Raw genomic sequence first — 25873 nt, 5'->3', positions numbered from 1 at the left:
AATAAAAGAACGAGAGACACTAAATATAAAGTATAACAAAGTATACTTGTGACAAGAGACACAAGATAATAGTGAAAAATATTTTTTTGGAAGCTTTAAAGCTTGACTTTTGATAACAGGCTGATAATAATTTGAATTAGGTGTTTTAGGGCGAGGAAGCTCCCAAAACATGCAGGGAAGGAGATCTTCTTCACGATTAATCAAAAATAACAAAAATAATATAAGGATATAGTGAGAATATAAAAAGCAAAATATACTTCTTTCCATATTCTTGCACATATACATATTTTTATTAATGTATTTGCACTTTGTATGTCTTTTTACGACTCATTGTATTGGATGTTGATATGCCATGTAACATTATAGTAAATATATTAAAGATAAATAAGTAAGTAAGTAAAAATATAAGTTATGGAAAGGTACAAAAAATGCGTTTTTTCCTCAGGAAAACACTATACTAAAATGGTAAACGAATGCCTATTTATTTATGTTACTCCTGTTATGTTATGCAGCGCAATGGGGGCGTGGCTTCAACGGCAAGGAGGCTTTGATTGGCAGCCGGACTAACCAATCACAGCGCAGCAACCCGAGGGCGGGGCGTGTCCGTGTGGAATTTAGAGGCGGGTGATAAAGTGACAGCTCGCGCTGCACCGTGTGACCCAACAGGCTGAAACAACGTCAGCGCTGCATTCCAGCCAGCGCGTGCTGAAAACCACACCTGTGCAGCAGGGCAGGTAACTACTGCTCACCTGGAGAACCAGGACAGCAGCAGGTAAACAGCACGCACTAATCTCAGTTCATGTTCTGCATCAATCAAGCAGAGTGCAGGAACAGCGAGGAGATAAGATATCTCCAGAACATGAAGCTATAAATAAATAAATAAAACCTGAAGGGGATATATAATAAAATAACTACATAATATTTATCTTTTCTCTTGTTCTGATTAATTCTATTCAGTTCTACTCTATTTTATGCCATTGCATTGCATTATCTTCTATTGTAATCTAATCTAATATATTGCATTCCATTCTATTCTCTATTCTATTTAATTCCTCGCTTTTTTTTATCTTATTCTATTCTCTTCTATTTGTACTATGTTCTAATGTAATCAACTTGACTTTACTCTATTGCATTTTCTTTTATTCTATTCTATTCTATTCTATTCTATTCTATTCTATTTTATTTAATACTATGCTATTATTTATTCTAGGGCTGAGCAATATTGTTAAAAAATAATCTCAATATTTCCATTACATTTTATAGTACTTTATTATATTTATTTTATTCTGTTGTATTCGTTGCATTAAAAAGCAGTCAAAGACATATGTATTCATATATATGTATATATATATGTGTCTGTAACTGTGATTAGTTTTAGCGTGCAGGGTACGTATGTATATATGTATGTATATTATATATATGTTATTTATATAAGTGTAACTGTGGTTAGGGTGCAGGATAGAGTTTCAGTGCTCGGTATCCCTGTAAACCTGTACGAGTCTCTGTGTGGTGCCTGTGCGTAAAGCTGTGCTCTGCAGGGGTAGGATTTCTCTGTATATAATTAATATAGGTTATATAGGTTATATATATATATGTATATGTGTGTGTAGCTGTGGTCAGGGTAGAGGATAGTGTAAACCTGTACGAGTCTCTGTGTTGTGCCTGTGCGTAAAGCTGTGCTCTGCAGGGGTAGGATTTCTCTGTATATAATTAATATAGGTTATATATATATATATGTATATATGCGTGTAGCTGTTGTCAGGGTGTAGGACAGTGTAAACCTGTCCGAGTCCCTGTGTCGTCTCTGTGCGTAAAGCTGTGCTCTGCAGGGGTAGGATTTCTCTGTATATAATTAATATAGGTTATATATTTATGTATATATGTGTGTAGCTGTGGTCAGGGTGGAGGACAGTGTAAACCTGTACGAGTCTCTGTGTGGTCTCTGTGCGTAATGCTGTGCTCTGCAGGGGTTGGATTTCTCTGTGTCGTGTTGCTGCTCTGCTGTAAATATAGAGCAGTGTCTCTAATCTCAGCTCTTTACCTGCAGGGCACAGGTGAGGCTTATCCACCCAGAACCTGCAGCAAATCCCCAGATCACACATTCACCTGCTGCAGCAGCGCCCCCTGCAGACCCAGCACAGACACTGCACTGCATTTCTGCACTGCTATTCTATTCTATTCTGATCCATTAAGTTAAATTTCAAAATATTACTATTTATTGTATTCTATTCTGTTCTATTTTCTTCTATTGTACTTAATTCTACTTCATTCTTTTCCAGCATATTCTGTAATCTACTCACCTCTACTCTACTGTACTCTACTCTTCCCTATTCTACTCTACTGTATTCTAGTCTGCTCTACATTACTCTACTGTACAATACTTTACTGTATTCTACTGTACTCTACTCTACAATACTTTACTGTATTCTACTGTACTGTACTCTACTCTTCCCTATTCTGTTCTATTGTATTCTACTCCGCTCTACTCTACATTACTTTACTGTACTCTACTCTTTCCTATTCTACTCTACTGTATTCTACTGTACTCTACTCTTCCCTATTTTACTCTACTGTATTCTACTCTTTCCTTTTTTACTCTACTGTATTCTACTCTTCCCTCTACTCTTCCCTATTTTACTCTACTGTACTCTACTCTTTCCTATTCTACTCTACTGTATTCTACTGTATTCTACTCTTCCCTATTTTACTCTACTGTATTCTACTCTTCCCTATTTTACTCTACTGTATTCTACTCTTTCCTTTTTTACTCTACTGTATTCTACTGTACTCTACTCTTCCCTATTTTACTCAACTGTACTCTACTGTACTGTATTCTACTGTACTCTACTCTTCCCTATTTTACTCTACTGTATTCTACTGTACTGTATTCTACTGTATTCTACTGTACTCTACTCTTCCCTATTTTACTCTACTGTACTCTACTGTACTGTATTCTACTGTACTCTACTCTTCCCTATTTTACTCTACTGTATTCTACTGTACTGTATTCTACTGTATTCTACTGTACTCTACTCTTCCCTATTTTACTCTACTGTATTCTACTGTACTGTATTCTACTGTATTCTACTGTACTCTACTCTTCCCTATTTTACTCTACTGTATTCTACTGTACTGTATTCTACTGTATTCTACTGTACTCTACTCTTCCCTATTTTACTCTACTGTATTCTACTGTATTCTACTCTTCCCTATTTTACTCTACTGTACTCTACTCTGCTATATTCTACATTACTCTACTGTATTCTACTGAAATGTACTCTTCCCTATTGTGCTCTATTGTACTCTACTCCTCCCTATTATACTCTACTCTACTCTACTCCTCCGTGATTGGATGGGCTGGAGGGATGGTGAATCTGTACCGGAGTCTGAAGGTCAGGTGGATCTGGAGTGATCTGAGGCGGATCATCAGTCAGAATCTGGAGCGGTTCTGTACCGAGAGGAACAGGAGAGATTATTATTACAGGAAAACGTACCTGAACAATAAAAAACCCACATATCATAAAACAATAACTGAATTTCCCTCACTTTTTATTTCAAATAAAGGACTTTAATAATTATATTAATATAAGGATATTAATTTATAAAATTATTAATACTGTAATTATGTTTATTTGAATCCATAGTCTTTATTTTTCTGTTTCCTAGTTTGATTTTTATAAATCAAATATATGATATATGTCAAATATCAAATAAATATATATGTATATTTATGGATATGGATTTGCATATATCATTCTATTCAGCCTAAAGAAATTTAGTAGAAATGTTTTTCAGGCTGGATTATTTTTTGAATGAAGATCCACAGCTGTACATCCAATCAGAATAGAGATAATTTACATTCAGTAGATTATATAAATAAATACATATTAAATAAACACAGACATTAATAACTGTTATTACTTACTTTAGCCCCCCTGTACCTGCGGGCAGGGCGCGCGGACAAGGATCAGCCAAACCGGTATAATGTGGTTTAAGGGCGCCGCCTACTGGCCATTCTACAGAACTGCAGATATCCCCACACTGTTCACACTGAACCACACTGAGACACATTTACACCGAATTAAAATAAAATAAAGATTCTTCAGTAAAGATCAGAATTATAATAGTAAGTGATTATTATAAGATAGAGATTTTATCACAGGATAAAATACAAATATTATTACTATATACAGCTCTGGAAAAAAATAAAATTTCACTTAAAAATGATGAGTTTCTTTGATTTTACCAAATTGTAAACCTCTGGAATATAATCAAGAGGAAGATGGATGATCACAAACCATCAAACCACCAAACTGAAGCATAAAGCATAAAGTTATCCAAAAGCAGTGTGTAAGACTGGTGGAGGAGAACATGATGCCAAGATGCATGAAAAAAAAACTGTGATTAAAAACCAGGATTATTCCACCAAATATTGATTATTTCTGAACTCTTAAAACTTTATGAATATGAACTTGTTTTCTTTGCATTTATTTTCTGTAAATAAATGCTCTAAATGAGAATATTTTTATTTGGAATTTGGGAGAAATGTTGTCTGTAGTTTATAGAATAAAACAACAATGTTCATTTTACTCAAACATAAACCTTTTCCTAAACACTTTTCTAGAGCTGTATATAAAAATTATATAAATAAAATATTATTACTACTCTATTAATAAATGACTGTAATGCCGCAGGAAGAAGGAGCAGGACGCTGTAATGTTGTAACAGTCTTCATTTATTAATCAACTGGCCATAGGAAGTCAAAATCAAACAGATCAATCACAACAGATTTCTCAGTATTATATTACAGTATATTAGTAGGAATTTAAAAACTTTATACATGCATATACAAACAGTCCTAATGTTTCTGCATCTGTTCTCTCAGACTCCGCCTTTTACTGCAACACGGAGTCTGGATTCAAATCGACCAATCAGAGGAGCTTCTGCCAGCTGGGGGTGGGCAATATAGCGATAATTTATCGTATTTATATTATGATAAATAGCACATTTTATCATATTAAGATAAATAGTGCATTTTATCATACTGTGATAGATAATGTAATTTGTCGTATTTTGATAAATAACAGATTTTATTCGCATTGTGATAGATAACATTTTATTGTATTTTGATAGATTATGCAATTTGTGATAGAGAACGTATTTTATCATATTGTGATAAATAACATATTTAATCGTATAGTGATAAATATTACATTTTAGCGAATTGCGATAAATATTTGATCTTTTTTATAATTTTATCATATTGAGATAAATAAAGTATTTAATCAAATTGTGATATCACGTTATATTGCATTGTGATAAATAACAGATTTACAGATTTTATTCAAATTGTGATAAATTATATCGCATTGTGTATCGTGATGTTATTAATTTATGTTTATCGTAAGCTCGCCCCCTGCTGGCAGCAGGTCACAGTTGTATTTGATGGGTTTTACAGTGATGTAGTGACGTCAGATCCTATAAACAAATAAAATTTATCTCATTATCACATTATGTTGAACCAGAATGCAGAAATGACAGAAACCCTCATCAGATAGGAAGTGGCCAAAACATTAAACACAGCATAAGAGCTTATAAAAAGTCTAGAAAGGAATAATTCTGTTATACAGTGTTTTATAGGGATTAATGGAATTTGACACAGCAGTGTACAGTTATATCCCTCATTACCTCAACCACTGACTGTACGCAGAATATTCACTGAGGAGACGACACTCTCAAAAATTACGGATCTTCAGTGGTTCCTGGCTTTGATGTATGATTCTAGATAAAATTTAGAATAGTTATAGACCAATGACTGTATATAAGCATAGACGCTGTGGTTATGTTTCCTTCTGTTTTATAGAAATAACCTTAAAATGATTACATTTCTCCATCTACCAATCTGATGAACGAGTCTGGGTTGTGCCGAGTGTAAAGTTTGGTAGAGGGGGGATCATTAGTTCTTAGTTCCAGTGAAAGAAACTCTTAATGCTTCAGCAGAACAAAAGATTTTGAACAATTTCATGCCAATTCAAAATCTGTATTTTAACCTTACAAATGCTCTTCTGAGAAAATTGTAAAAAAAATCCCATAAACACCAAAAACACCATAAACATAAACACACTCCTAAACCTTGTGGAAAGTCTTCCCAGAAGAGTTAAAGCACTTAGTTGCTTTACTTTGTTTGCTCTATGCTTTTAAACAGTCATTGGTTAACAGTATTTATTCACATTTTACATTTATGTTAAAAAAACTCATTTTAAAATGCACCAATGAAAAGCCTTCCTTTTTTTAAGAGTGTCTCTCCATGATGACTACGGTCTATTATTTGAGCATGTTTATTATGTTTATTATGAAGTTTTGTGTATTATTACATGATTACAGAAACAGTCAAAAGTCATAGTGGATCATCGCTTACAGTGTTTATAACTCGCTTATAACTTCGCACAAAAACTCATAACCCATAACCCAGCGGTTGCCAGATCTGGGCCTGGAGAATCCCCCTGCCCTGCATGTGTTCCTGTTTTCCCATTTCTCAACCATAGACATTATTTATATTTATAAATACATATTTTTTGAGAGTTTTTAATGCGTTTTATTTATTGATAAAGTCACGCCCTTCAACGAGAAAATAGAAAGAGCCAATCAGCACGATCGAGGGGAGCGCTCTCCTCGATGTGGAGATCTGCGCAGGCGCAGCAGCCGGGAAAAAAAGCAAATATTGATCCAAAAACTACAAACTAATCATGATATTTTTATCAGTGATTAAAAATATGATTTTGAAACAGTAATTTGACTTTCAGTATCCATTATTTTGGTCACAATCCATTGAAACAGATGACAGATTTAGCGAAAATGGCAATTTTTTAAATTGTTTATACAGTGAGTAAACAGCACTGACTGAACAAGCCCTTCTATCCTGAGTTAAAGTGGATTCTCCAGGACCAGGATTGCAAACCTGTACCCTAAACCTAGAAACCTGTAGAAAAAGCTTTAATTAAAATAAATAAATCTGATTAGAGTTTTATTTCTATGTGAAATCTGATCGTAATGGTTTTTACGGGTGAAATGATTTGCTTATTTGAGATTTTGGCTTTTCCCTGAGACCCAGATGAAGGTGCAGTTCTGCACAGGGAAGAACGCTGGAGCTCTGGACGACGCTGGAGAAGAGTCTCACATGGATTTAGAGACGATCTGTATGATATATCTGTACCATATTTACACGAGGTCAGCACCAGGGTCTGCTTATCATTCACGGGTAGATATATCTCCAGAATAAAAAAAACGTGTCACAGCATCAATTTCACGCTATTTTAGCTGAGCGGGTTACTTAAAGGTGAACTCTGGTGTAAACTTGATTTTTATTGTAGTAAAACATGATAAAGAGTATTAATTTTCTGTCCTGCAGCTTTCTGAGATCCAGAAATTTAATTCAGTTTGTCCAAACCCCCGTTTACACTGGGTGATATGGGGCATATTCTTGCCCCTGCAGATAAATCGTTTTTTACACCGTTATCCAGGATTAAAGTAGCTCTAAACCTTATTGGTAGAATCCGGAGAGCCCTGATATTTAAAACAAGGCATTAATAACTTAAAAACTGCACAAAATGCTTTTTTAAAAAACACTGAAAGCTGAGGGAAAGCGGAGGTGAGCTATTCAACAAAGATTAGTACTCTTTATAATGTTTTACTACAACAAAAGTCCATTTTAGACCAGACTTCTCCTTTAATATTCTGGGAATAACATAGATTTAAATTAAATAAAGGTACTTAAAATGTATAAACATGATACATCTGCAAATATGGAAATAAAGGCATTAATATACTGATAATATATACTGACATGTCAAAAGTCATGGGGCAATTTTCACTGTGGGTGGTAACATTAGCCTTCTATGCCCGTAGTTCTACCCAGTGTTCAATCAACCTCACTCACAAGATAACACCTCACAACATTTACTAGTGTGGGCATTCCCAAGCCTGTCCTGTGCAGCTTAAACCAATCAGATTGTCTCTTGCTCATCATTCTATTTAAGAGTAGAATCAGGTGAGCTCTGACTTTGGTGGATTGCTATTGTAACGGTGCAGCTACCTGGACGTGTTCAACAAACTCTCCTCAGCAGAGGAAACTGAGCTGCTGGTTGACGCTGTGAAGGAGCTCCAGCAGCTCATTTACGGGAACAGCAATGTTATTTTATTTACTATTCTGTTTATTGTTGATGTAAAAGTTGGGTTTGTGCTGCTGTGTGTTCATGTGTGTGTAATAAGTGGGGGTGTACGCTCGGCTCGGCACAGCGCCTGTGTTACCGAGATAGCGATGAACGTCTGACTGTTGGCGTCTGTCTAGGTTGTATTCAGTCAGTGGAGCTCCTGTGTTTTCTGTTACCAAGATAAACAAGATAAAACTCCAGAAATGTACCTGAACACACCTCATTTCCAGAACACCACGCCCATCAGTGTAGATATATTCAGAAGCTCTGCTGCTATTTAAACTGCTGTCCCATGGCTTTTGGCATGTCAGTGTACATGTATAATATATAATATGTGCATTTTGGAATATATTGAATAGTTTCAATAATTACTTCATTTTCCGGTGGGTGATTTCTCTGCTGATGGAAAGAACCCCAGCAGATACTTGTGGCTTTAAAAGTAAGAAATATATAATATATATATTTTAAGTATGATGTTATATAAAATGATGCTAATGAACTGCTAATCGCCAGAGAGCGCAGTGTTCGTGCACTGTTCTTTACAGCACCCGAAATAAAGTGATGCTACAGTATTCCTTTAGAAACGAGACTCAGGGGCCGGATTCACAAAACTGTAAAAAATAGCTTTTTTCTACTTAAATTATTGTTAATATTGTTTAAAAAAAGGTTATAGTAACAATTCTAAGAAAAAAATTGTGCTTAAATTCTTTACAAAAACTTTACTACACCTTTACAACTTGCCTCCAGTTAACCAATTAACCAATTAACAAACCAATTAGTTAATTGGTCAATTAATAAATGAATTAGCCAATGTATATATATTTAGCCAACAATTAATTAATTAGCAAATTAACCAATTAACTAGGACCTGTGCACACCTCATCTGATACATCAGCTAACAGACGCCTGTGAATCCGTCCCCGGAAAACGTCTAAAAACAATATTTTTGCATTTGCGCACATTTTACGATATATATCTATTTTTTTTGTTTTCCTGGGATTTTCTTCTTTTTGAAGTTTCGTCCTATGCACAAAAAAATGTTTTTTACAGCAGTTTCAACTGAACTAGTAAAAATAGTAACATTCTCTTTTTTTTCTTGATTAAATCTACAATATTATTTACATTCTTGTGCAAATATTCTTCAAAGAAAAAAAGTTAAAACAACATATTTATGTTATTTTGTGCCCACATATTTCCTGTAAAGATTTTAGGCCATCAGTCATTTATATAGAGAGTCATTTATTACTATTATTTATTATAAATTTAATTATACGTTTCATTATTTATGAGTAAAAAAAGAATTCCCTCGTCCCTCCAGTTAAAGACCTGTAAGAGGATTAGAAGTGAAGCTCTGTAAAAGAAACTCTTTGAGCCTAAAGAGTTAAAAAAAAAAGTTTCGTAGCGGGTTGAACATTTTTCGTAACTACGAACATTATTAATCGTATCGTCCCCGAGGTCAGGAGCTACGGCAGTGCGGCTGGAGACGCTGGAGTTACACGGCGTGATGCACACAGGTAAACATCGGTAACTATACGTAACGTACGGGACGTAACTTTACGTAATATACAGGGAGGCGCCCAACAGCCAATCACTGCATTCGTATTCATATTCAGCGTTCTGATACACACACAGTAGAACAGTCACGGCCACGCCCCCAAACCCTCGGCCACGCCCCAAACCCAACCCCCAACCCAACAGTCTGTAGTCTTTAGAACAGTCATGAGTCAAAAACAGCGCAGTGTGACGTATTACTATCATTATCAATGATATACAGGGGTTTAAATTGGGGTTATATATTAAATATATACTGTATATATATATATATATATATATATATATATATATATATATATATATATATATATATATACACTCTTAAAGAGTGTCTCTTCATTCTTTGTAGGTGGGATAACTTGCATTCCTTTTTTATTTTTTTACTATCCACTGTATACACACACACACACACTCACACACATATACACACACACATATATATATATATATATATATATATATATATATATATATATATATATATATATATATATATATGTATATACACACACACACACACACACACATACACACACATGCACATAAGTGAGTGTGTGTATTAAATCTCTGTGACTGATGAGACCAGCCCACTGGGTCTTACCCTTTAGCCATGTGGTCAAGTGTGTGTGTGTGTGTGTGTGTGTGTGTGTGTGTGTGTTAAATCCTGTGACTGATGAGTGCTGGAGGGCGTTCCTCATGCAGCCACTCTGCCCAAACTGCCCCCTCTCTCTCTTTCTCTCTATACTCTATCACTTATCTCTCTCTCTTTCTCTCTCTCTCTCCGCCCAGTTAACATCATCACTGGGAAGCCATTCTCCTCTTCATTCCCAGTCCTCTCCCAGTCTGTTACCATGACACCCTCGTTTACCATTATTTCATTATTTTTCCTCATAAAGGCGCAGTTATTTCGCAGTGTTGCCTGGTAACTGCAGCGAGCGCAGGCCGCAGTACCGCAGTACCGCTCTCGCCCAGCGGGGGCGCTGGAGTGCAGCGCATCGGCTCTGACTAACGAGAACACAACATCAAAGAAAAGAACAAAGGGCAGCTGTGTTCCGTTACCCGGCAACGTACAAAGGGCAGGCTGGTGCCGGGGGCAGCCGGGCTCATTATGTTCCTCCTGCCGGCTGCCGCGCTACACTAACGCGAGCTGCCACCCCCCCGCCGTGCCGGCAGCGTGGAGGAGAGAACAAAACAGAGAAGCTTGACACATTAGCCAATCACAGAGCTCTCTAAAGCAGAAAGATCAAAGCCCTGACCCGGGGTGCGGGAGATCAGATGGCGCTGACCTCGTAACTCCGCACGCCAGGTATATAATGGGTATAACGGAGTCTGGCTGGAGTTCAGCTGGAAGAAGAAGTCGATGTGAGGAGATGAGAGAAAGGAGAAAATTGTCTAAGGGGTGTGGCCTGATCGTGGGGGCGTGGTCAGAAGGGGGATTGACGGCTAGGGTCCGGAGGGGGCGGGAAGACGCTCCACGATCCAGCTGCTCACTTCCTGTAGGACGGACTCGGCCGTCTCCGGCAGGTCGTGGTGGAGGGCGTGGTATGCTCCTTCATACACCTGTACACACACACACAGACACACACACACACACAGACACACACACACACAGATTAAGATATACAGCAGATATACTGATAAGTTGTCTAATACTATACATACACTATACTGCCAAAAGTATTCGCTCACCAATCATCCAAAATATTAATAAAAAAGGTGTATAATATGTTTTATATTTTACATTCTCCAAAGTGACTCTTCTTGCTTAGCTTTGCACATTTTCTCAGTCAGTTTTATGAGGTAGAGTCACCTGGAATTCAGGCTTTCAGTTAACAGCTGTGCTGAACTCATCAAGAGTTAATTACTTGAATTTCTTGTCTCTTAATAAAGTGTTTGAGAGCATCAGTTAAAGTAAAGTAGTGAAGAGGTAGAGTTACAGGTATACAGTGAATAGTGAATATTTCAGTAATGTTCTAATCCAGATTATGAGAAACAACAACTACTCAACTAAATAAAGATAAAAATGACTTTTTTAGAAAATAAAGGTCAGTCACCACAAACACTATTAAAAAGGTTAAAGTGATGGAACTGGCACTCATCAGGACCACCCCAGGAAAGAGCAGGAAGAGCAGGAGTTTCCTCTGTTGTACAGGATGAGTTAATCAGAGTTTCCAGCCTCAGAAACCACAAGTTAACAAACAGCTCCCCAGATAAGAGTATCTAAATACTTTACAGAGTATTTTAGTTTGTTTAACACTGTTTTTAAGTTACTACATGATTCATTATGTGTTCCGTCATAATCTGATAGATCACTTCTCTTTTCATTTACTATGTACTATTTTTTGGCTGTATTACACATTTTTCCTATTTTATTAGAGATGGATAAAATATTTTCTTTCCAACATAATTCATCATCAAAAAGCATAGATTCAGCACAGTGATCCTGAGTTAACGTGTCTCCTGCCACACAGACTGATAAAAGATTATCAGTGTTTTAATGTTTTCTATTTTTAGAACTGAACACACCTGCATGTGATCAGACTCAGGTGTGATCGGTCTCGGTATGCTGTGGGTTTTTGAGCACCTGGAACAGGTTAAAGTTGGGTCGGTTTTAATGTTCTGGAGTGGAGCAGATTTGCTGGCTGGGTGAGAGCAGATCAGCTCCATGTGTGCAGAGTTATGTGTAGAATGTGTGTGTGAGGGCTACAGTGTGTGTGTGTGTGTGTGAGTGTGTTGCGTGTGTGTCGTGACGTAAATACTTCAGTCACAGATTGTGAATAAAGATGTTTTTAGATGTTTTGCGTGACTAGACTTCAGTGACCTTCAGCACGACTGGTATTTCCAGCTGTGTGCGAAAGTAAGTGAACCCCTGTTCATATCACATGTTTTTCTGATTTTCTAGGTGAGAAGTTAAATCCCTGACAGCAAACAAACGTAAACATGGTAACATAAAATGTTTTTTGCACCTTTTTAGAGCGTTTATTAGCTTAATTTTACATCCTGGAAATATCGAAGAAGCATAAACTGGCATAGTCTTATTGTTCTGTTTTTCATTTTCCTCCAATATGTAGGAATACACTGATAAATCATAACATTATGACCACCTCCTTGTTTTTTCACCCATTATAAATATATTTTCAGCTCCACTAATCACTCTGTAAGCTCTGAATCGTTGCTGCGCAGGTTGTGCTCTATTTTAGTGTTCTATAGTTGAGTCGTTAATTGTGCATAGTACAGCGTGATTTAGGGTGCATCAGTGTGTCTTTGCTATCGTAATGACGGGGAAAGTACAGGGGTACAGCAACAGAGGTGTCACCAAGTTTTTCTCCTATTCAGCAGGTGGCGTAAAGCTAAGCTAAATAAACCCAACAATAATTCTTAAAAAAAAAATATATATATAATAATTCAAATGAGTAAAATGAGAGCTGGATGTTAATCTACACAGATTTCTCTCCTGAAAACTGTTTATTTGGGTGAGTAAAGCGCTATACTCAATATAACATTTGTTCAATATACTCGCCTCTGAACGGCAAAAGAGCTAGCGCTGTGGTTAGTGGGTAATGCTAATACTGTTTCAGCATTGCTAGCCAGGGTTAGCAGCAGGCTAAAGGCCAATAATAATCACCTCTAAACGGCGAAAGAGCTAACAAGCTCTTAGCGCAGCTAGCAGCTAATGCTAATATTGCTGCAGCAGTGCTAGCAGGGGCGATACTACTCACCCCTCTGGACGGCCAAAAAGCTAGCGCTTGGAGTGGTTAGAAGCTAATGCTAATACTGTTGGAGAACTAAACTGAAACTCCTGTAGAACTGACCATTTTTGAGGAAATTAAAGGATTTTAAGTGCAGTTTATAGTGCAAAATATTTGGTATACAGAGAAACAGAACTACAGTCTGGAATTATTATACAAATACATAGTGAAATATAAGATCAGAGATGAAGGGTTAGTAACATGGAGATGTTATAAATTGTTACGAGTCCAGTCTCAGTGTAAGGTACCTGTATGGATATACAGAGTGTGTGTAAGGTGTTAAACTCACCTTGAGTTTTTTATCGGTGCTCTTCGCCTGGTTGAACATCAGGTGAGATCCTCCGATGTCGCACAGCTTGTCAGCGTCTCCGTGCAGGATGTAGAAAGGCCAGGTGATGTTGGGCAGCTCTCTCTCGATACGATTGGCTGCGGTCATGAGCTGCATACCGAACGACACGCGCATCCCTCCGTGATAATTCAGCTCATCTGCTTCATACGCTTCCACCTGCAGGACGGGAGGGGAACTACATCAGTGTCATGCTTAATTTAACTCATATTCTCAGAGTTATGCAAACCAATGAGAATTAAAAATCAAAGAAAACATATTTAGATAAATATTAGGATATGTAGGACTGCATAGTATAACGTTCCAGCATTACCACTGCAATGTGTCCCTGTGCAACAGTTATACTGCAGTACATGGAATGTCAGGAGCAATGTAAAATTACAATAAAAAAAAAATAGTAATGGATTGTAACCGAAGTGTTCCATGTATTACTCCGCTACATACAGGTAACCTTGCAGCGATGCAGCACTTACAAACCAAATACAAACCAAATGCGATGTCATTAAACACCACTGGGGGGTGCTGGATCCCATAGGCACAGTACAGAAACGCTGTGTCTCCAATAGGGGGTGCAGGCAATTATTATTAAAATAAAAGTTTAAGTGTATATATTTTCCAGTTAATATAGAGTATTTTCAGCTCTTTTCTCTTTTATAAATGTTTCTTTTGACGTTCTGATGCACTGATGTGATTAGCTGTCTCTGTACAGCATCAGCTAAAACTGGAATGACTGGAAAGTATTTCAGCTTCATTCCCCACATACTGCCTCTCGTTCTCTGTGTGACGAGAGCACAGCTAAATTCCACAGCCTGTGTCAGAAACTCAAAGCATTCCAGTTCAGAATACCAGCACAGATCCACATTCCACCTCAACAGGTTACTCAACTGTGCAGCACAGCATCCAAGAACACACTGATTTACTGTTCTACTCTACAATATACAGATAAATACATTAATAAAACCAATAAAAAACAACAATATCATACTGTAGACCTGTCCTTAAAAAGATTCTTTTGTTGACGATATATCCTCCCAGAAATTAAAGCGATAAACGATATTATTGTCATTTTAAGATCATTAAGTTCCACTAACATAACGATAAAATAATATCATACCAAAACATCATTCCTATTTAAAGATAACATTTTAATTGATCAAAGTTTGGGAAATATATATATTATACCACAGTTAGTTCCGACCCTGCAATGTGATTGGCTGAGAGGCATTCTATGAGTGCCGTTATCAGCCGGTAATGTGCTGTAACCGAAGCTCTCCATGTGTTACAGAGTTCTTGCACCATTTTAAAAGTCAAATTTAATGTTTTTTGTAAGACCTTTTTTAGACCGCAATAAAAATAATTTAAGACCAATAAATGTTTTCATATTTTCTTTGGTAGAAAATAATTTGTTTTATTGGAAGTCAAAACTTAACATAGCTAACTTACCACTAATGTTACTATGTTATCTAGCTCGCTGCTAATGTAAGCTAGCTCTCCGCTAACCTTAGTTGTCTCCCCGGTAACAGAGCTAACTGGCCACTAACTTTGCTTTGTTAGCTAGCCCTCCGCTAACCTTAGTTCTTTCCCTGGTAATGTAGCTAACTCACCGCTAGTGTTTTTACATTAGCATGTTAGCTAGCTCGCTGCTAACGTTACTATGTTAGCTAGCCCTTGGGTAACCTTAGTCCTCTCCCCGGTAACATAGCTAACTCACCGCTAATGTTACTATGTTAGCTAGCTCTCCGCTAACCTCAGTTCTCTCCCCAGTAATGTAGCTAAATAACTCCCTGCTAACGTTAGTATGTTAGCTACCTCTCTGCTAACCTTAGTTCTCTTTTTCTGGTAACGTAGCTAACTCACTGCTAAAGTTAGCATGTGATTTCCCACCGGCATTAAAGGCACTGTCTGAAAATGTTAAACCTACAGCAAATTTACAGTAAATTTAAGAAAATTTAAGACCTAAATTACCTGGATTTTAATTTAAGACGTTTTAAGAACTTTTAAGGACCTGCAGGAACCATGTATTACTCCGCCCACATACAGGTAACCTAGCAACGATGCAGCGCTTACAAGCCAAACAGAGCAGCAATGGAACTATTTTAACTGGCAGAGTTTTTATAACCAAACAGATCCTATTTTCTCCTCCTCTTTAACTCTTTAAAATCTTTCAATAAACAGTGATAATAGAACTGTGGAATAAATATATCACAATAACACACTTCGTATTATTAGGTTCGTGCTATAACCTGTAATATTGCTGATCTACGACTGCAACACAGCAGTGCCAATATTACACATTATTACACATGATAGCACCTGGAGTTTATTATAGCTTAATTTACCCAGAACTAATCATCCAGTGTGAGGACCTGACCTCTATAATGCTGGTTTTGTGGCTAAATGCAACCAAATGCTCATAGCAATTACTGCAGAAACCCTCTATTAAAGCAATGAATTAGGAAGCTCTAAACCCTGGATAAGAAAGTGTCCAACTAACATTTAGAGATTTTAGCATCTGTTTCATATTAAAACCCAGGAATGAAGCTCCTGCTGCTGATAATATAAATATATTATAAGTTTCTGTTCTAACAGGCGTGAGCGGCGGTCTGCTCCGGACGTCTCGCTGAACTTTAGCGTCTTTTGTTCCTCCGGCTGGAAGATCCGGATCAGCTGAACTCCGCTGTGGTCAGAACTTCCATAAACTTCAACCAGATGATTTAATTCCCACAGTCAGCTGATTAATAACTAACCAATCATTTCCCTTTAAAATGACGCGAGCGTTCAGAGTCCTGCTCTCTAAACAAATACAACACGCTCGATTACGGATCATCATTTTATTAAGCAAAGTAGAGCCTCTGATTTGACTATATATCTATTTCTCCTCTTTATGACCTGCAGTAATTTCCCAACACGACTTCTGTTCTTTATACTGTATTCTGAACAAGAAACACTGAGATATGGCTGAAATAATTTACCTTATTGTTTATTAATAGTAATTAACGATAGTAGAATTCGGATAACCTCTATGTCCCAAGGTCATAAATGCATGTTAGAAGTCATGATAGAATTTCTTACAAAATAAACAGCTTTAATATTAGAAATACTGTACCAGTCAAAAGTTATGCACTACAGATTAATACTAAAGTCATTCACACTAGGAAGAACAACATCTGGAATCATTTAATAAACAATTTATATCTCCTCCCAGCCTTACTGAAAGCTATTTATGAAAATATTTATATCCGCACTTGATATTGATTGAGATTTTAACAGAATTAATTGTAATCTGTAGAATAAGGAAACAGGTTATACCATTTTAAAGCATGTTTGACTCAGTGTAGTTTCTCTGTTGTATTTAAAATGCTGTATATAAGTCTATATATAAGTAATTCCCTCTTTAATCCCCCCTCACACATAACTGGTACACTATTATCTTGTGTCTTTTGTCTCATGTATGTCCATATATGTGACCTTGTTTAGTGTGTATGTATTTCTATTATTTTTCCTTGGACATGTATGATATGCAGCACTGACAATAAAACACTACTACTAACTAACATTTTATTAATGAGAGATTATTAAAATATGTAATAAATCTGATGTATATGGATGTAGAGTTTGAGACAGTAGCTTTAGACAGTATGTTTAGCGTTTTTGAACACGAGCAGAATATAAATCAGCTGCTGCTAATGGAAAACAAACACACACACACACTGCCCTACTTATATACATGACCTTTCACACACATTCTTGTATCTGTACCTGTTTGGGGTCCCGTGAGACGGATTTTGGGTCGATGGCTCCGAGAGTGAGACTGGGAATCATATGGCTGAGGACTTTCGCCAGGAACACCTGCAGACCATAATCACAACAATTACAATTACATATTTTTTTCTTTGTTTACTTTAAAAAGCAAAATACAAAAATACATCTTGGATATTTTAATGGATCAACACAATGTTGAAAAAGTGGCAAAGTTAATAAAACCCCACTAAAAACACATGAATTCAATATTCAGCGTAAAAGTGTTTTATGTTTTATGTCATTGTATGAGGCTTGGGTTTTGGCCATATATTTTCACCAACTGTGCTCTCTCGGGTCTCCGGCAGCTGAGGGCAAGCTGCATGACCGGGATTCGAACCAACAATCTCCCGATCATAGCGGCAGCACTTTAGACCACTGGACCACTCGGAGTCCAGATCAATAATTATTATTAATATTTAATAATATTTTATCCTTAATTGATTACATTTTTATTAAATTTATTTGATAAACAGATTTTATATCATTTTTATAGTTTTCCTATTTATCATATACAGTGATGTGTGTGTATATTTGTAGATTTGTAGACTATTAGTAATTATAATTAGTAGTTTAAATGTGCCTCATTGTATTAAGTGAGATACATATAGTGTACCACCCTTATGACTGTATTGTATTGTGTAACACCTGCCTACTGTCTACTTATCTATATTATGTTTTATTTCACTTTATAAAATGATAAATGCAAAAACAGCAAACTGCATAAAACACTCCTGATTCTGGTTATTAACTGCTAAGGCTGAATGGGTCTGTGTGCACTCTCACTCTTCAGCTCCACACTCTCTACTACTAATAAGTTATGTATTAGTAGTTACTGAATAATCAGTAATCCTTTAATGACTGAATTCACTAAACTAGTGTTTTAAGAGTGAGTACAAACCAATACAGCTCTGTAAAAAATGAAGAGATCACTTCAGTTTCTGAATCAGTTTCTCTGATTCTGCTATTTATAGGTTTATGTTTGAGTAAAATGAACATTGTTGTTTTATTCTATAAACTACAGACAACATTTCTCCCAAATTCCACATAAAAATATTCTCATTTAGAGCATTTATTTACAGAAAATGAGAAATGGCTGAAATAACAAAAAAGATGCAGAACTTTCAGACCTCAAATAATGCAAAGAAAACAAGTTCATATTCATAAAGTTTTAAGAGTTCAGAAATAATCAATATTTGGTGGAATAATCCTGGTTGGTTTTTAATCACAGTTTTTAATTTCATGCATCTTGGCATCATGTTCTCCTCCACCAGTCTTACACACTGCTTTTGGATAACTTTATGCTGCTTTACTCCTGGTGTAAAAATTCAAGCAGTTCAGTTTGGTGGTTTGATGGTTTGTGATCATCCATCTTCCTCTTGATTATATTCCAGAGGTTTTACATTTCACCTGCCTTCATAACTAATGAAATATAAGTCTAAATAACACATATTTTAGTTTTTTATTAAAAACAAAGTTTAAAGTATAAGTGAAGCCTAACAAAATGAAAAAGAAATGGTTGCTATACACCAATCCAGCATAACATTATGACCACATCTTTGTTTCTACACCCATTATGATAATATATTTCACTCTGTAGTTAATTGTAATAATATTTTCAGGCTGTAGTTCTGTATCTGTTTCTCTATATACTTTATTTTCTTATTACCTCCTTCTTTCTCCCTGTTCTACAGTATGTATTTATTTATTATACAGCTACACAGTGCCCTATATGATCAGTAAAGCTGTTAAAAAAAAAACAAACAAAAAAACAATGTAGGGTGTAGAAACAAGAAGGTGGTCATAATGTTATGCTTGATATGTGTACAATCAATTAAATTACGTATTAATTAACTAATAAATAAAGACAGTAAAGGAGTGTTCTGCGGAGCGTGAGCAGGAGAGATGCATCACCTGTTCGTCTTCTCCGAGAAAAAGCTTCAGACTCATCCTGATCTCCTCCAATCAGCACTGAGAGCGATATTAGTATGCAAATTTATTCATGAGAGACTAGCACTTCTTGTAAACAGAGTCTGCTGCTAACGAAGATTAAATGTGTCAGCTCGTTAACTGCTGCCGGATCCTGTAGTAAATAATTGGAGCCACTTTGTGGACTGGCTTCAAAGAGGGAAATATGCTAAACTAAAGAGCTACTGTATAAACCCCGCCCACTCCCCTGACGGACAGCAGGTAATAACCAGAAGGCCCCGCCCCTTTGTTTTCAATCCTTTAACCCATTAACTCTTCACACCTGTATTTTGGGGAGTATTTAGTATTTTGTCTTGGGATCTGTAATCAGTGATGCTCTGGGAGTTAATTAGAGATAATTATCAGACGCTTTGCTCTGATTGGATCATCCAGCAGGTGCAGGAGCTTTTGGTGCACTGGGGAAATCGTGAGTTTCTTTGATTTTACCAAATTGAAAACCTCTGGAATATAATCAAGAGGAAGATGGATGATCACAAACCATCAAACCACCAAACTGAACTGCTTGAATTTTTACACCAGGAGTAAAGCAGCATAAAGTTATCCAAAAGCAGTGTGTAAGACTGGTGGAGGAGAAACTCTTAAAACTTTATGAATATGAACTTGTTTTCTTTGCATTATTTGAGGTCTGAAAGTTCTGCATCTTTTTTGTTATTTCAGTCATTTCTCATTTTCTGTAAATAAATGCTCTAAATGAGAATATTTTTATTTGGAATTTGGGAGAAATGTTGTCTGTAGTTTATAGAATAAAAAAACAATGTTCATTTTACTCAAACATAAACCTATAAATAGCAAAATCAGATAAACTGATTCAGAAACTGAAGTGTGACCTTCATTTTTTACAGAGCTGTATGTTTTTGTTCTGTTGTTATTTATTGTTTTATGTTTACTATTAATTTTATTTAGCTTATCAACATTTAGTAGTTACTGCCAAGGTTGGACTAGCCTTAGTCTATAGGACAATTCCCGGTGGGTCGGTCTGTGTGTGGGCCGCTGAAAGAGCTTTAAAATAGAATCTGATTAAAGTACTCTAATATTGAGTGCACTGGTCCACTATAGCTGCAGTACAAAGCAGTGAGTGTTGGTAAAGTGGTAAAGAGATAGGTAAAGTGATCCAGACTAGTGTGTGTGTGTGTGTGTGTGTGTGTATTTACCTTAAAAGGTGTAGCAGACTCAGGGTTCATCTGGATCAATGGGCCGATCAGAACCACACCCACAAAATCCTGCGGTCTCTCACACGCTGCCAGAATGGAGATAGCACCACCCTGCAACATACACACACACACACACACACACAGAGAGAGACATCAGTATTATGGTAGAGAGTAAGGTAGACAGAGGTAGAGCGAGGTAGAGTGTGGTACAGTGAGGGTAAAGTTAGGGAAGAGTCTGCAAGATTGAGACAGAGCTTGGTAGAGTGAGGTAGAGTGTGGTTAGAGTGTGGAACAGTGAGTGAGAGGGCAGCATGAGGTAGCGCAAGGAGGAGTGTGAGGTAGAGCGTGATACAGTGAGGTAGTGTGAGGTAAAGCGAGGTAGAGTGTGGTAGAGCATGGTTCAGTAAGGGTAAAGTGAGGGTAGAGTCTGGAAGATTGAGACAGAGCTTGGTAAAGTGAGGTAGGTTGTGGGTAGAGTGCGGTAGAGCCAAGAGGAGTGTGAGGTAAAGCGAGGTAGAGTGTGGTACAGTGAGGGTAAAGTTAGGGAAGAGTCTGCAAGATTGAGACAGAGCTTGGCAGAGTGAGGTAGATTGTGGGTAAATTGCCGTAGAGCACGGCACACTGAAGGTAAAGTGAGGTAAAAGAGTCTGAAACAGTGAGGTAGTTTGTGAGTAGAGTTAGGGTAGAGTGAGGTAAAGTGTGAGTAGAGTTAGGGTAGAGTGAGGTAGAGTGAGGTAGAGTTAGGGTACAGTGAGGTAGAGTGTGAGTAGAGTTAGGGTAGAGTGAGGTAAAGTGTGAGTAGAGTTAGGGTAGAGTGAGGTAGAGTGAGGTAGAGTTAGGTAGAGTGAGGTAGAGTGAGGTAGAGTGTGAGTAGAGTTAGGGTAGAGTGAGGTAGAGTGTGAGTAGAGTTAGGGTACAGTGAGGTAGAGTGTGAGTAGAGTTAGGTAGAGTGAGGTAGAGTGTGAGTAGAGTTAGGGTAGAGTGAGGTAGAGTGTGAGTAGAGTTAGGGTAGAGTGAGGTAGAGTGAGGTAGAGTGAGGTAGAGTGTGAGTAGAGTTAGGTAGAGTGAGGTAGAGTGTGAGTAGAGTTAGAGTAGAGTGAGGTAGAGTGTGAGTAGAGTTAGGGTAGAGTGAGGTAGAGTGAGGTAGAGTGTGAGTAGAGTTAGGTAGAGTCAGGTAGAGTGTGAGTAGAGTTAGGGTAGAGTGAGGTAGACTTAGGTAGAGTGAGGTAGAGTGTGAGTAGAGTTAGGTAGAGTGAGGTAGAGTGAGGTAGAGTGTGAGTAGAGTTAGGTAGAGTGTGAGTAGAGTTAGGTAGAGTGTGAGTAGAGTTAGGTAGAGTTAGGTAGAGTGTGAGTAGAGTTAGGGTAGAGTGAGGTAGAGTGTGAGTAGAGTTAGGTAGAGTGTGAGTAGAGTTAGGTAGAGTTAGGTAGAGTGTGAGTAGAGTTAGGTAGAGTCAGGTAGAGTGTGAGTAGAGTTAGGGTAGAGTGAGGTAGACTTAGGTAGAGTGAGGTAGAGTGTGAGTAGAGTTAGGTAGAGTGAGGTAGAGTTAGGTAGAGTGTGAGTAGAGTTAGGTAGAGTGTGAGTAGAGTTAGGTAGAGTGTGAGTAGAGTGAGGTAGAGTTAGGTAGAGTGAGGTAGAGTTAGGGTAGAGTGAGGTAGAGTGTGAGTAGAGTTAGGGTAGAGTGAGGTAGAGTGAGGTAGAGTGAGGTAGAGTGTGAGTAGAGTTAGGTAGAGTGAGGTAGAGTGAGGTAGAGTGTGAGTAGAGTTAGGTGAGGTAGTCTAATGTGAGGTAGAGTGAAGTTGAGAGTTAATTTATGGTGTTTTATATCAGGATTATTCAGATCGTTATCACACATCATGTTATTGGTTAATATGGTGCAGCTCTGTTCATGAGGCTCAGAGAGTAAACATAATTAAACAGTGCTGTATACAGACCCCACCCATCAGGAAATGAACCCCCACTATCTGATCTCCACCTCCCCTCTCCAACCACATCCCTCACCATCACACACACACCCAAACACAACCCAGAGCCCGGAGAGACCAGAATCACTGATTGGGTTCTGTTCTCTGAGCTCCGACCCGCCGCTCTGTTCCCACTGCGCCCAATCAGCCTTTATTAGAGCTATGAATATTCATGAAGGAACACTTAACACTCAAAGGAGGTGGGAGGGGTCAGAGAACAGTTCCCACCAGGTTTAAACCATTCACACCACTAAAGGATTAGTTAAAGCATGTTCTCATACACAAACACACACACACACACACACACACACACACACAAACATCCATATTTTTATAATTTCTCCCAAATTCCAAACAAAAATATTGTCATTTAGAGCATTTATATGCAGAAAATGAGAAAAAGATGCAGAGCTTTCAGACCTCAAATAATGCAAAGAAAACAAGTTCATATTCATAAAGTTTTAAGAGTTCAAAAATAATCAATATTTGGTGGAATAACCCTGGTTGTTTTTTAATCACAGTTTTTTTCATACATCTTGGCATCATGTTCTCCTCCACCAGTCTTACACACTGCTTTTGGATAACTTTATGCTGCTTTACTCCTGGTTATTGATTATATTCCAGAGGTTTTTAATTTGATAAAATCAAAGAAACTCATCATTTTTAAGTGTTATATCTTATATTCAGGATAGAGGAACCAACAGGGTAGGCCTGGACAATAATTCGATATCGGTATTTATCGCGATAAGAAATGTTTCAATAACGGTGATATCAGTTTTGTGGTATATCGATATGTATAAGAATCACGGACAGGCGTTTTTTACTGGCGTCAGCTCGCCCCAGAGCGCAACACTTTCAGCCCCCGTAGCTGGGCTACGTCAGTGCGTGATGACGTAGCCAAATAGGCTAGGCTAGGCAAGGCTAGGTTAAAATGGCTAGGCTCGGGTCCGCTTCGCTACTCAGCACATATGTCTCGCGCTGGAGCCAAACGGAGCCGGGACGAGCGGATCCAAGGCTAAGGTAGACTCGATTCGGTCGGCCCCGGATCCTCGAGGCCGGCCGCGGGTCCGCTCGCTCGGCCGTGGGTCCGCTCGCTTGGCCGCGGGTCCGCTCCCTTGCCGCTTTGCTGCAAATTGTGCCGGAGAGTGCAGTCGACCAGCAGCGGTAATGTTAATACATCTAATCTGTTCCACCACTTCAAGCAACTCCACTACATACAATATTTTTCTTATACTGACTGAAGCACTTCTATAGCTTATGTTGTAACTAAGTTATTCATAGTTGATAAAGCCTGTAGGTTTGTTTATTTGACGGGAAAATCTTGTCGCCTTATTTATAAAGGCTTCTTGTATTCTATATCCTAGTTGAAACACTTTTGTTTTAATCTGTTAAATTTGTTCACAAAGAATAAGAAGCTCTGCCTCTGTTGTAATTTAAAGTTATTTTTATTGGTAATAGTTATATAGGCTTATGTTTGACAGGGATGTCATGTTATTATTTTGCTATATGCAAATAAAATTGAGCATTGATTTATTTTGACTACTTTTATTTCTAAAGTATTAAAGTTTTTGTGAAAGGAGGTTTCAAAGTCTTAAATTAAATTTTCAGACAGTAGTAGGTACAGATTTCCATTAGATAGATAGATAGATAGATAGATAGATGTGCATATAATGAGGGTATCTGATGCCAGCAGGATTGCAGGGCTTCTTAGCAGTTTTCTGAGGCCTTCAAAGTATTTATATCAATATCGAAATTATATCGTATCGACCGAAATTTAAGGAATATATCGTGATATAAATTTTGGCCATATCGTCCAGCACTACAACAGGGTTTAAACTAAAACCTCATTTCAGTTACTTATCTATTGTCCTTTCACTTTTATATATAATCAAATGTATATAGATATATATTCACACAGGTATATATATATATATATATAACTTGACAATGGTCCCTCCAAATAAAAACACAATAGCACATTGTTTAGGAACATTACCTCATTGCCTAATGTACATGTGTTAAAATACTATTCCCAATACATATCCACATACTACACACACACACACACACACACACACACACACGTACATCCTCCTCCGTCCCACCTGACCGTGTGTGTGATCGCTGTAAAGTGTGTTTGATCTTTAGGAAAGTCTGTGTTTATTCAGACAGTTCCTCTGGGGTCCCTAGAAGGAGTACAAGGTCACGTACTTTTTAAACACGTAAACACACACACACACACACACACACACACACACATACACACACACACACGCAAATTTCTGCTGCTTTACAAGTCGAGCTGAAGCTACTGGGGGACGGGAACAGCAGAACCTCTTTTCATCCACAACACACACAAACACACACACACACACACACACGCACACACGCACACACACATTCATACACAGATCTATCAGTTCTACTGGGAATAAACAGCGGCATTGTGTTAGTGGTCCCATAACGAGCTGAAGACTTTGAGGTTATGTAATGGTCTCTACCCGTCCCGTCTGATATTATATAACACCATGAGAGAGAGAGAGAGAGAGAGAGAGAGAGAGAGAGAGAGAGAATATGAATAAGAGAGGTGAAGGGAGGTGGAGAGGAAATCAAACGGAGCATCTCAGATCTTACAATGATTCAATTTCTCTTCAGAATACGATTCAATACACAGTACCAATAAAACACACCTTAAATTCAGTGTTTTTTTATTATTTTAAAATGTTTTGCCTTGTAGATTAATACTAAACTCATCTTCCAAACTATGAAGCAGCACCTTTTGCTTAGTTTTGTGCATTTTCTCAGTCAGTTTTATGAGGTAGAGTCTCCTGGTATTCAGGCTTTCAGTTAACAGCTGTGCTGAACTCATCAAGAGTTAATTACTTGAATTTCTTGTCTCTTAATAAAGTGTTTGAGAGCATCAGTTAAAGTAAAGTAGTGAAGAGGTAGAGTTACAGGTATACAGTGAATAGTGAATATTTGAGTAATGTTCGAATCCAGATTATGAGGAGCAACAACTACTCAACTAAATACAGAAAAGTGATAAAAATACTTCAAGGTATAAGATAGTAGGGTAAAAATGAAGGTCCGGCAATCCATAAAGAAGAATTTTAA

General features: G+C 37.4%; 2 protein-coding genes across 4 annotated transcripts in view; one reads left to right on the top strand and one right to left on the bottom strand.

Moving 5' to 3' along the window:
• si:dkey-20d21.12 (uncharacterized protein LOC556245 homolog) overlaps positions 1-25873 on the top strand; it is a 231458-nt gene that overhangs the window by 69035 nt on the left and 136550 nt on the right. The gene's annotated exons all lie outside the window — the stretch shown is intronic.
• mgll (monoglyceride lipase) overlaps positions 10270-25873 on the bottom strand; it is a 51127-nt gene continuing 35523 nt past the window's right edge. For all 3 annotated transcript variants that reach the window (XM_022666103.2, XM_022666104.2, XM_049485618.1), the window contains 4 exons: positions 20798-20908; positions 17619-17708; positions 13803-14018; positions 10270-11324 (listed from right to left, as the gene is read on the bottom strand). In XM_022666103.2, the coding sequence (XP_022521824.1) occupies positions 11208-11324; positions 13803-14018; positions 17619-17708; positions 20798-20908 (534 nt within the window). In that variant the 3' untranslated portion in view covers positions 10270-11207. The remainder of the gene's footprint in view (positions 11325-13802; positions 14019-17618; positions 17709-20797; positions 20909-25873) is intronic.

The sequence above is a fragment of the Astyanax mexicanus genome, chromosome 12 (genome assembly GCF_023375975.1).
Source record: "Astyanax mexicanus isolate ESR-SI-001 chromosome 12, AstMex3_surface, whole genome shotgun sequence".
Classification (NCBI taxonomy): domain Eukaryota; kingdom Metazoa; phylum Chordata; class Actinopteri; order Characiformes; family Acestrorhamphidae; genus Astyanax; species Astyanax mexicanus.
Note: the sequence above shows the minus strand (reverse complement) of the source record. Positions and strands in the feature narration are given on the sequence as shown.